Source organism: Seriola aureovittata, chromosome 1 (assembly GCF_021018895.1).
Source record: "Seriola aureovittata isolate HTS-2021-v1 ecotype China chromosome 1, ASM2101889v1, whole genome shotgun sequence".
NCBI lineage: Eukaryota > Metazoa > Chordata > Actinopteri > Carangiformes > Carangidae > Seriola > Seriola aureovittata.
The window spans coordinates 7850599-7863051 of NC_079364.1; the positions used below are offsets into that span (position 1 = coordinate 7850599).

The 12453-nt window shown below is 41.6% G+C and overlaps 1 protein-coding gene across 15 annotated transcripts in view; it reads right to left on the minus strand.

Annotated features, from left to right (window-relative positions):
• The window catches only part of neo1a (neogenin 1a), a 155466-nt gene that overhangs the window by 25411 nt on the left and 117602 nt on the right, over window positions 1-12453 (minus strand). For 14 of the 15 annotated variants that reach the window (XM_056366464.1, XM_056366621.1, XM_056366539.1 and 11 more), the window contains exons 8-12: window positions 7258-7492; window positions 6056-6210; window positions 3666-3814; window positions 1742-1880; window positions 1191-1240 (exon numbers count right to left, since the gene is read on the minus strand). In XM_056366464.1, coding sequence (XP_056222439.1) covers window positions 1191-1240; window positions 1742-1880; window positions 3666-3814; window positions 6056-6210; window positions 7258-7492 — 728 coding nt within the window. The remainder of the gene's footprint in view (window positions 1-1190; window positions 1241-1741; window positions 1881-3665; window positions 3815-6055; window positions 6211-7257; window positions 7493-12453) is intronic. The other variant, XM_056366770.1, reaches the window with a different exon arrangement.

Genomic DNA, 12453 nt, shown 5'->3' on the forward strand with positions numbered 1-12453 from the left:
GTAATCCATCATCCGGGTGGAAATATACAATAAATACGCCTACAGCTCTCTTTTTGAAGATCAAATGGCTGAAAAGACAGGCAGCCGAGGCCAGTTTCCTGTTTAATCAGAAGCCTGTTTCGTAGCCTGCATCCACCTCGGCAGCCTTATTTTATCAAGAGGATCATGCAAGAAAACACAGTATTTATAACTGTAATAAATCTGATTTGACAACAACACTTAAAAAAGAGTGTGAGACACCAGGAGTTGCCGCCTGGCTGTGAGAAATTTGATAGTTATCTCTCATCCAAAGAGAAATTCAATCGCGATAAAAGAAATCTCACGTTCTCACTTACCCTGTCAGCTAAAAAACATGCTAACCCACATGGTGAGATGGCTGTTACAAGGGTAGCTTTGTACATAGTGTCTCAATAAACATTGATTTGACAATTTAAAGATCAAAAGACAGCTAGACATCTGTGATAATTGGGCTAATTTGGTTGAATTTCTAGTTGAATTTCAAATGAGTGTTCAACTATAAAGCAGAACTTGTTGAAATATTTACAATCTGCTGATCCAACACTTATACGGAAGCTGCCATCCAAAAAATCGTACTTTTCAGAACATTTTTAACCTGGTTTTCAGCTGGATGTCTACACTTCTTTTGACCTGTAAACCACCCAATCAATCCTTCCTCAGATTCTTTGACCGATACCTTAACTACCTGGGGATCATTTCTGGCATGCCAATATCTTCCAGGATAATATTTTTTTCGCATCCATTTTAGATTTGAGCTTCGGGCTTCTTTGCCAGATCCTGTGCAGATGGAGAGTTATACAGAGGCTAAAACCTTCTGACAGGCAAGTCTCCTGGCGATGAGTGGATCGATGAAGGTTCACACACCCTCTTAACCAGCTGGGGCAACAGGCCTCTGACGTAGCTAATCACATAGAGAAACAGCAGTGTCCTGGCTTGCAGGCTGTGGATCTGTTCAGCTGTTCGTCTGTGTGAGTTTGTGTATTTGGTGAAGCGGCTACATACACTGTACACGAGTCAGTGAGTTTAGCTGCATTTGTTGTTTCTATGTTGCACCTGAGAAACTGTGCGTAACAAACATGGATGCCTTTAGTTTCTCATGACAGAGAAATCCTGATCAGTTACAGGTTCTCCAAACTGTGGCATCCTGTTCAGTTAAAGCAATTAGGGCTTACCTTTGAGTTCTGGACCTCCAGAGTGAGGTTTTGAGGAGGGCCGCTTGGTACTGTGAAACGAAAGAAAACAGACCATTTTTTTCAGTCTACAGCAAAACAGGACACAGAGACATGCGCTAAGAGAGCTAAAACAATTAGTCAGTTAAGGCAGATGCTATTTGCACCCAGGTGTCCGTAGCCAACGATGCTTTTTGCACCCAGGGTGGATAGCCAATGTAGCTATTTACACCTTGTTGTCTATAGTAATAGAACATATATAGCATATAGCAATATATGGCAGAAACAACCACCCAGGTGTCCGTAGCTAAAAATGCTATTTGCACCTGAGGCAGATAGCCAATGTGGCTATTTACACTCAAGTTTTGTTGGACCACTTCATTAAATTACATGGGAGAAGAACTGGCAGAAAGGCTTTCTAACACGTGGTTAACGTGGTTTGTTTCCATGTGACTATTTTCACCTGGGTGCAAATAGACAATTAATGACAATTAGTCAATAACGTCACAAGCCAAAAGCAAATCTTGGCAGATCTCTTCATTAAACCAACTGACCATCAGACAGGGTACGAACAGTGATGTCCTCAGTGGAGACACCTGGACCGTGCTTGTTGTTGGCCACCACACGGAAACTGTATTCTGTGTTCTTCTTCAGCCCAGTCATGGTGTAGGACTGAGCATCTATATCAATGTCCTGAAAGAGAGGGAGGAAGGAAGAGAAACATTTACAAGCCAGTCTCTTTCAACTCTAAAAACAGGATTGTGTGACTACAAACACCTATTATTGTCTTCAACTCAAACGTCTAAGAAACATCAGATAAAGCAAAATGTATCATATTTTCACCTTCTCATCAATAAGTGACAATTCATTATGTAAAAACAACATGAAAATGGAATATATGATATATAAATAAGGTAAATGTTTTCACTACCATCAATACCTGCAAAATAAGATCAAACTAATTTGTGAGTATTTCACTGCTGACAGCGTGTTTGATAACCGCAAAAAAGCTGCTATTTTAGCATTCAAGTTTAATAATGGAAGTAGAAGGCTGTAAATAAGAACTTCCAATAGATTTAAAACACAAGCAATCTCTCATATGTTGTGATGCTACAAAATGTGATGCCTGCTTTCATCATTTCATCACACTAACATTTCAGTTGGTAATTCTGAATAAAAATGTCATCTTCCACTGAGAAACAAATTATGCCTTCTGTGATTACGACTTTTTGCTTTACAAATTGGGCACGCTGGCCCGTGCCCAATTTGCATTCAGCTCTATGCTTGTGACATTTTGACTAAAAAGAGGCAATTTTGCGAATCTAACGTGAATCTAATCGTGCTTCCAGAGCCGTCCAATCACAACTTCTGAACTCCGGTCAGATGACGGCCTGTGACCACATCACCCTTCAAGAGGCATCATATGCTGTCCCCGACTTTCTCCCGTCATTTAATATTTCATGTCCCTTCTGCACTGTGTCTCTCTCTAACTTCATCTCTGTTCTGTCCCTTTCCTCCACTTCTTCTTTCTCTTTTCATCCTTCTCTTCATCTTCCCCGTTTTCCACCTCATCTCTGGCTCTCTTCTCCGGGGAGCTGAGGCATCATTACTCAGTGCGCTGGCTGACGTTTCATCCATTATCATATTAAAGGGTTTTTAATGCCTCACTGGCTTGCACACTGCTACTGCTGGGGCTGACTCAATATCTAAGCAGCTAGCTTTCACTCTTGTTACAGAGTTAGACCAGCAGGGAAGAACTGGGTGAATCATATCTGCTTCCTTTTCACACAATATGTGTTTTTGTGTGAGATGTGTGACCAAGAGTGCGGCCAAAGAGTCTTTTGGCAAATGACTAGGATCTTCTTCCCTCATCACAATTTACATTAGAGAATGCAGTCATACACTTTTTTTAATCTAATGGACCCTGCAAAATCAAGCGTCAGCCACACACAGCACTTCTCCTTTCAAACTGCAAAGTGAGCGCTGAAACAAGGACATCAACAATATGTTTCTGTCCAACTTTTACATTTATTTCAAGAGAATTAAATATGTCACTGTCAATAGAATGGAGGCAAAACACACAACAAAACATTGTAATACAGGAAGTATGTTTGACAGCAGCGTCAGTATCAAATTTAAAAAAAAAAAAAAGAAGAACATTATTTTGAAAGCGTTTCCAGATGTTACTATCCATTTATTTCATTTCACTGGATACCTTTTCTCTTTGTTTTCATCCAGCTGAGTTTTTACTTTTTATTATTTTGTTTTTAAATCAGTTGTTTTAATTTAAAAGCTGATCTACAACTAAAGATAAAGATTAAAAAAATGATGATCGGGTCATGTTGGTGAGATTAGGAAAAAAAACTTGAGCAACTCCAATACCTGAAACAAGTGACGTCAGATAATCTACTTTGGAATTTTTCTATTAATATATGAATAAAGCTGAGAGACTGGAGACATCCTACAGCGACATCCTACCTCTTCGTTGCCGACGCTTTTGTCTGTGTAGTACAACTTGTAGGTGAGGATCTCTCCGTTGCCGGTGAGAGGCTTGTCCCAGCTCAGAGAGACGGAGGTGGGCGAGTTCGACACAGCCAGCAGGTTCGGAGCAGGGCCGGGCACTTGGACTGATGAAAAACACGAAGCGGAAGAGAATTTAGAAAACCTTTAAATCTGACCACTTTTCATGCATTTTGTTGCAACTAGAAGAAAAGAATTCAGTTAAGTAACGTCCAGTGATTCCTGCCAAACAATTCGGCTACTTCAAAGCCACATTTCCTTATGTTAGCAAGAGGTCAGATCACTCGCCGCAGCTCTCGGGAGACCAATCTGTCCCCTCTGGACTGGGCTGCCGGCCATCTTGACTTACTTGTTATCCTCATGACAAACAAACTGTAGGTGTTTCACGATAAAAACGTCAATGTGCATCTTGCATTCCTCCAGCATCTGCCTCTAGCTTATATTCAGCGTGGTTGACAGTTTATTTCATTGTGTCTGGCTAGTCAAGATAGCGGGCAGGATTAGACAGAGAGTGTATTACTGTGTAGCTGTGTATCAGCTTTATACTATGGCTGCTAGACAGCTCTATTTTGGTAAGATAAGCACAGAAGTGCAGATACGTCCATCTAGTATGTTTAGCAATAGGGTATATCTTAAATTAAATGCTTACATAAACACAAGTAGCCCCAATGGTACTTTGTTTGGAGTGAAAATTATCTAACAGCTTATAAAAACTTAACAAATGAGAACCTAAGCATACATTACTGTGTATATATATATATATATATATGAATTTATGAATTTATGCGAGCTTGTCCGACTACTTTATGTCCCTTTCACGCCTGGAGACTAGACTATGGAGAAATAGGGCCATAATTCCTCCTACACTGTTCATCTGATGCAAATGTAAACACACTCAAATTCAAGCTGGCAGCCAGCAATTTAACCTCTAAGTAAACATTTCATTTCATATTATGCTGGAGGTCAGAGCCAACGTAATAAAATATGTATCATTGCCCTAATAATTTGTGACTGCGCTGTACAGAGAACTCCCTGTGTCAGTTGCATAAATGGACAGTGACATTTCCTGTTGTCTCTGTACTGTGCCACATTGGATTTAAAATGAAACGGAGACTAGGAGGTTAAAGTGCTGGCTGTCAGACACAGATATATGTCTGTGCTGCACATATCTTTTGAGCTTTAGCTGCAGGTGTCCCTGACAGAACAGAGAAGCTCCCATTTGTCAGTGTGGACGGATGTTAGAGGTGTGTGTTTCCTGAGTTGTGCGTGTGTGTGTGCGTCTCCAGGTGTATTAAGCCCTCTCTCTGAGGAGAAGTGATACGGGTCAGCCGTGTATGCACACACCCGGCACTCAGATGCAGGTCAACAGTTTAAGCTCCAATTCATAGCATGTTCTTACACTAAAAGTGCACACACACGACAGAGATATACTGCACAGGTACAGCCCGCCCTCACTGCTATCCCCATGGGTGGCTCGGCTCCTGCTGGCAGGCATTAAGGTGTAGTGTGTGTGTGTATTTGTGTGCGTGTGTGTGTTGTTCTGTCTGCCCTCAAACCAAGGACACGGTTAGAGAAACAGCAGCTGACCTAGAAAACGACAGTGACGGAGCTGTAGCTGAGCCAAGAGGTGAGGGACATCCACCCTGACAGTGTGCAGTGGGAAATCCCCTTCACAGCACTTTCAAATACGGGTGACACCGAGAGATTTGGAGGAGCAGCCATGGGGAGCTTGCACACCCAAACACAAAGAGAAAGCACTTGGCCCCATCTCCTCTCGATGATTCTTATGTGTCTTTCAGTCAAAATATTGTAATGAGCTTCTGTATAGCATCTCTGTACAGACTGGATGAGGGAATTATGTTAAAGAAAAAAAAATCTGGAATACTAATGTCAAACATTCCTCACTGAAGTAGGCACGGCTTAAAGCAGCGAACACACACACAAAACACACACAGAGGGCTTATACTACATGTTGGGGAGTAAACAAGAAGTGGCTTACAAGAAAACGCTGCCTCTCTCTGGTCTGCTGTTGGGTGGTCTGACTTAAAGCACAGCACTAAATAGCGTCCTCTATGAGTGTTAGCGTGTGTGTGTGTGTGTGTTTGGGGGGGGGGTGTCTGTTTGAAGTGAGCGTATGCTGTATGCGAGTGAATATTTGTTTGTGTGAATGTTTATTTGCACATTTGTGCGCTCCTTTTGAATGCATCCTGTTTGCCTCAGTGTGCCAGTGTGAGCACATTTCCAACAAACTGGCTGGAGTTCGCTTTTATGTTTGTGCGTCCTGTTTACTGTGTACATATAAATGAACGTTTGTGAGTGTATGTGTGCGTGTGTGTGTGTGCCTTTACCTTCAGCCTGGGTGGCCACTTTGAGCGCTGTAGAGCTCTCTCCCTGCCCGTTGCTGTTGTGGGCCACAACCCTGAAGCGATATTTGGTGTCTGGCATGAGATTCTGGATGGTGACCTGCATCTCCCCTGGACGGCTGGTATTCACTACTCGCTCCCTGGTGTGGACAAACACGGTCAAGCAACACAACATTTAAGGATTTCAGAGTGTCATATTTGCTGAATTTAGGTTGGTTAGAGTCAAATTTAGGGAACATTTCCAGTGGTATAATTGTTGGATACTTAATGAACTGTAGGACTGGCAGACAGTTAAATTATACAGTACATGCTTTTACATTTAGTCATCACATTTAGTGATTAAAAGGTCATGAAATGAGGAAAAAAATGTTTTCCAAGAACTCAAGGTGACGTACTCAAATTGCTTTGTCCATTTAACATCTCAAATGTTTGCAATTTGCAGTGATTGAAAACAGGAAATTAGTAGAACTACACATTGAAGGAGGTGGAAGCATTTGGCATTTTAGCTTTTTAAATGTCTCAAATGAACTAATTTTCTAGTCAATCAGCTTATCAGTTAGTCAACAAATTGACTAAAGATGAGCATGTTAGCACTCATCTGTCAGTTGGTTTCAGACAAAGTAATGAGTGCTTAACTGCGCTGATTTGTGTGCGCGGTGTGAGTACACTCCATTTCCTCATACAGTACAGCAACGTTTGCATTTACACATCAAGCACATGCTAAATCACTTCTGTTTAAGGCCATTTCTGAAACTTGCTTAAAGATGTTTTACAGTGGAAACACAAAAAGTGGCCAAAACGCTAAAGACCAGTTGCAGAAAAAAATAAATCTCAGCTTCTTGAATTTCCTTCTCAGTCATGTACAGTAAATCCTCCACACAAGAAGCTGGGAAGAATTTATCACAGGGCTACTTGAAAAAATGAAATAACAGTGTTTGAACTGATTTTTTTTTTTGTTTGTTTATACTTCAAAATTAGAAAAGGTAATCCTTTAGGGAAGGAAGTTTGTTTTTAATTAATGAACACTTACTGCCATGATAAGAGCTCTAACTGCATTAATTAGATACTCTCGAAGTGGTCTTAGACTCCTGCACAGGCATGGTTGTGTATTAGTACCTTGCTGATGCCAGTAGTAATGTGTGTATTTGTACCCTCCAGGCAGTACTACAGCATAGTGTGTGTACTACCTGCTCGTGCCCTCCTGGCTGTAGAAAACAGAGTAGGTTAACTCGTCTCCATGCGGTTCAGCTGGGGGGCGCCAGGTCAGCTTGATGAAGCGGGTGGAAACCAGTGAAGCCACGACGTCTCGGGGAGCAGAGGGGGTGGGCCCTGCTGGACTGGCTACACCTCCGGAGCCTGGCGTTACATGGTCAGTAGTGTTAGGAGTCAGTGAGGGGGGAGGGGAAGAGGGCAGGGCTACGTCTTTGGGTTGGGAGGAGGAGGAGGAGGAAGGAGAGGGAGCAGGGAGGGAGGGAAGGATGGTGGGATGGGTGAAGGGAGCCGGGGGGGGGGGGGGGGGGGCAGGAGACAGTTGTAGCGTTGGTGGGTGGGGGGTGGGGGGTGGGGGGTGGGGGGGTGTGGTGGGTGGGGGGGAATCGCACAGAGGTGTCCGAAAGGAACAGGTCGAGGAGGAGAGGTAAGGAGTGGGAATGGAAATGACAGTGAAACGAAAGGAAGGAAGGAAACAAAAAAAAGAAGAAAAAACAAAATAACAACAACGTAACAAAAAAAAGACTTTTGGCGTGACAAGGAACCACAGAAATAAAACACTTCTACTACACTCACAAAGCTGACAAATAAAAGCACAATACAAGGGGGACTACACATGCAAGTCTACACACAGCTCTCTAACGTAAAGGTAGCGGGAGCAGAACATAATGTCATACATTTCATAGACGGCTTTCCCGCCAATCATTTGTGATTAGAAATGATTGGTTTGCATTTTTTGTGACATTTTTATTAACTTAAAAACTGACTAACATTCAATGGCAAACAAAGGTAGACAGTGTTTTGACAGGGACAATGCCACCTTGTAGCCCTTCAAATGCACACAAGAAAACCGTCTATGTGATCAAGAAATTAAATTGTTTTACTTCAGACAGTGTAACAAGTGAGGAATAACCCAACACCCCCCCGCCCAAAAAAGTTGTGTCTAGATTCTGTCAACTAACACACCATATGATATTTTTTTTTAAACACTTCTGCTGTCACATTCCTCAGCCTAGCCACAGAAATGTTTGTGATTTCAATTTTTTTTTTTTCTTTTCTTTTTGGAGGAACAATCTGCGGTCAGGCTCAGCAAGATCTGCTTTCCATTTGTCTGGCAAGTGGGCAAAACAAAACCGTACGGAAAGAATGTCAGTATGTATGACATTTCCATTTGTTTGTAGGTCGGGGAAATTGACTGGAAGGTAAAGCTGAAATACACAAAAAGGAGCAGGGCAAGTGTAGAGTGCAAATAGCGTATTATTACTAGAGGAACTGCGTTGAAATGCAGAACAGCCACTGGCGTTCACGGCATGTGGACTAACCGCTAATTTGGCTTTCAATATTTGTCTACATTTCAAATTTCCAGAGTTCACTGACTTCTGTGATTGCAGTGATACAGAGAATTTGCTGGTATTTTCTTCCAAAAAATTACACATTCCCAACGCACTTTTCTGTACATAAACAATCACTCTGTCACTCACACGCACACACCGGAGAAAAACAAAAAAAACCCTGTTTGTCAAGAACTGACCTTCTGCATCTGCAAAAACCTCTGACAAGTTTTAGCTGCAGCTCCACGTCGCTGACTGAGTACACTCAGCGCACAAAAAAAAATTTTGGTTGCAGCTTCAGCCTCTTGGATTTAAAATGAAACAATTACTATGGAGGTGTTGTGCTGACTGGAATAGTAGACGAGGAATAATAGCTCCTGTCTGATGGACTGATCAAAACTACAGCGATTCATCTTATATAATATTCAGTTGCAAAAGTTAATATCTGGCTATAGCTTTAACTCACAGACATATTCAGATATTATGAATCTCCACTAGCCTTAAGTCTGGTCTTCACAAAGTCAGACACAGTGCGTGCTCAAATAGATTTACACCAGGTGACTGATGTAGTCAGTCAAGAGTTTTCCAGTGTTTGATAGTAAAAAAAAAAAAAAAAAAAAAAAAAGACCCCTTGGTTGTCTTGTCTGTATGTTTAGGATCATTGTTGAAAAAAAATTGGGGATGTCAATAACCTCGAAACAGCCTTGAAGCTGGAAGTCAGCACTTAAACCGAAAAATCACTGTTTCATCTAAAATCCCGTCGACTGGAATCGAGCCAGCAACAATAAAAAACACATTGTGCAAATTCTTTCTGACTGCAGTGTAAATTACCAGATGCTGAACAATTATCCTCATTTATACAGCTACACACACACAGAAACACACACACACACACACACACACACACACACACACACACACACACACACACACACACACACACACACACACACACACACACACACACAACAGAAAAAGCACAACACTTTGGTGTCTCACATCCACTGGCGATGGGGTTATTGCAACATCAACAACCATAACCAGACTCACAGGATAAACAAAAGCTTGAAACCTCTTTGCTGATGAGAGAGCATGTAGTGAGAATACACAGCAATTACTGCCACAAATTAGCGTTCATCTTCGCAATAATACGTCCAAAAAAAAAAAAAAAAAAAAATGCTACAATACTAAATCCAACACTGGGAACTGTAGACCCAAACACCCACTAACATTAACTAATCATAACTCTTACATCTATGACCAAAGGCATCTTGCTGCTCGTGTTTGTGGCGGCAGCAGCAGACAGACAGAGAGGGAGCAGTACCCAGGAGGCTGCATTCAGACCTTCATATAAAAACTCTTCTATAATAGAAAGGCATGGTGGCTCATATGTGTATTTATAAGAGGACAGCTGGAATCAATTAACTGTTTCCAGAAAACAACAGAAAGGGGAAAAAACACACACAAAAAGCTAAAAAAAGCTAAAAAAAGCTAAAAAATAAAAATCAATACTAGCAACAGTAGCAGGTAAAAGTAAGCAGTGGTACAGCTATTGTGAAAAGCTCTGAAAATGGACCCAAGACTTCTGCTTGTTTATAGCTGGATTACTACTGTAGCAGCACTACAGGATGAATATGATTATGTAATCAACTATTCATTAGGCAGATAGGTATCACTATAATCCAGATGGAAGTTAAAAAGACAAGACAAAGATCAAATCCACAGGAAATCAGATATTGCCCCTTTAAAATTAAGGTTGCATAAAAGTGCTACAGGCAAATTCAGCAAAAAATAAATAAATAGGATTCTATGAAAGCGGGTCTGTAACAATGACTTTCAATTACTGAGATAAAAGATAATGAAATTAAGAATTTCGAAATTAAGTGAACAAACTGATTGTGCCATAGGAGGGTTTGGTGGCACATCTCAATAACCAGAAGGGCCCTACTAGCTCACAAATAAAACACGTATCACCGCGAATCACCATTAGTGTAACATTAATAAGAGCTGACAAATCATAAAACAGATTTCCCTGCAAAGCCCTTTTCCTTCTCTTTAAATGAGCGAACAATACTACACCAGAAAAGTAGGACAAGTTCCCGAGTCTCCACAACATGTTTCATGTTAGTCCTTCGTGCATTGCTCTGGAGTCGAGCCACCACTTGTTGTTCGAGACAGAACGAGTCAAGTCGAGCTTTTCAACATGTATGTGTGGACGCTATTCAGAAACAAAACCCAACCTTATCTTTGTTGGCTGTGTTGCTAGAGAAATACTGCACTGTAGCAGGGGAATGTTTTAAGTGCCCTGTTCAGGGATGAAAAAGAGAGCAGATAAAGGTTGAGTGCTACTACAGAGAGAAGGGCTTCTCAGAGGTCAGAGGGAATTACTGAAAGTGGCACTGGAAACAGGGCACACTGTCTCACTGACACTCTGTGCCCTTGCCCGGTGCGAATCTCAGAACAAAGGCGCTGAGATGTCTCTCCTTTTTGAAGCAGTAAGGGACACTACACCGGTGTTAAAAAAAATAATCCTGAAATCAGTGTCAGGTCAGAGAAAGAGAAAACCCTGTTGCATTGTGGGATAGGCAAAGGAAGGGATATAAAAACCATTTGATGTAGTGTCCATCTACGTACACCTTGTCAGCTGTAGGTAATTGACATGCTGAGCAGTTTTCGGTGTCCTTCTGACAATCTGTCTTGTACATGCATGCCTAGGATTGTTACAGTAAGGAGGTGTCAGCCTCCCACTGCCACTGCCAAACTCTATTCATAGCTGATTAATAGTGTCATTAGTCTCTGTGCCAGAGGTAATGAATGGCTGGCATTAAGGCTTAACGAGGAAGGTTACTCTGGATCTGCATAATAAATCTGGGTAAGCAATACGCAAAACAGTCAGGACAAAGACATGCAAAGCAAAGCATTCATCTTAATATTCAACCGAAGTAAAAGCCGTTTCTGAAATTAAAATAATCGGAGTAGCGTTAAAGTTCTGATTAAAGACTCATAACATAAACTTTTATCTTGTGTTGCTAACTCTATAATCCTCTGCTGTGGTCCCCTGTGAGCATAGCTGTAAAGTTGCGCCAAGTGCTTTTTTCATCATCTGGTCTGAGCCCACAGATAAGAGAGCCTACCTCACTGGCTCAAGACTATGCAACCACACCAAGAGAGCATAAAATCTACTGAATGCAGATATCAGCCAGAGGCGCCCACAGCACTGCCCCTACAGATAGCCTTTACAGAGAAAATTCAGCAGGCCATGCCAGGCTCTCGCTAAATGGATTTTCTCAGGACTAGTTTCCATGTCTAATGTGGTTCGGTAATGATGACTACATAAGAGACGGATCCAGCACAATGCTAATGGTCCATTACTGAGTCAGTACTTTTATCTGCCATAGAAAGGAAGAGTGAGAAGAGCAAGAATGAACAATACACCCAAAAGGCAGGGAACAGAGCCTTCAGAAAACCAACACAAAGACTGCCAATTCAAACTGCCAATCTTTGTCATGTTTCATGCGAACACGCGCTCGATGGGAAAACGTATGATTATAAACTGTACGGCACATCTCTGGGTTTGCGGTTGAAGTGCATGATTAGATTCTTTCTGGACTGAGACAAAAATGTATTGAGACATTATTTCATTAAAATGTGAAGGTGATGTAAGCACCAACAGACCACTTCAATTGCTCGTACGGGTTCTCAAGTACGGAGGAGGCTGCATTCAGACCTTCATGTAAAAGAAAAAGTGTCAAATATAGGAAGGTTTGCCTGATGACTCATATGTATATGTAAGAGGAGAGTTTTTGTTTCCAAAAAAGAAAATACTAGCAGCAACAGCAAGCA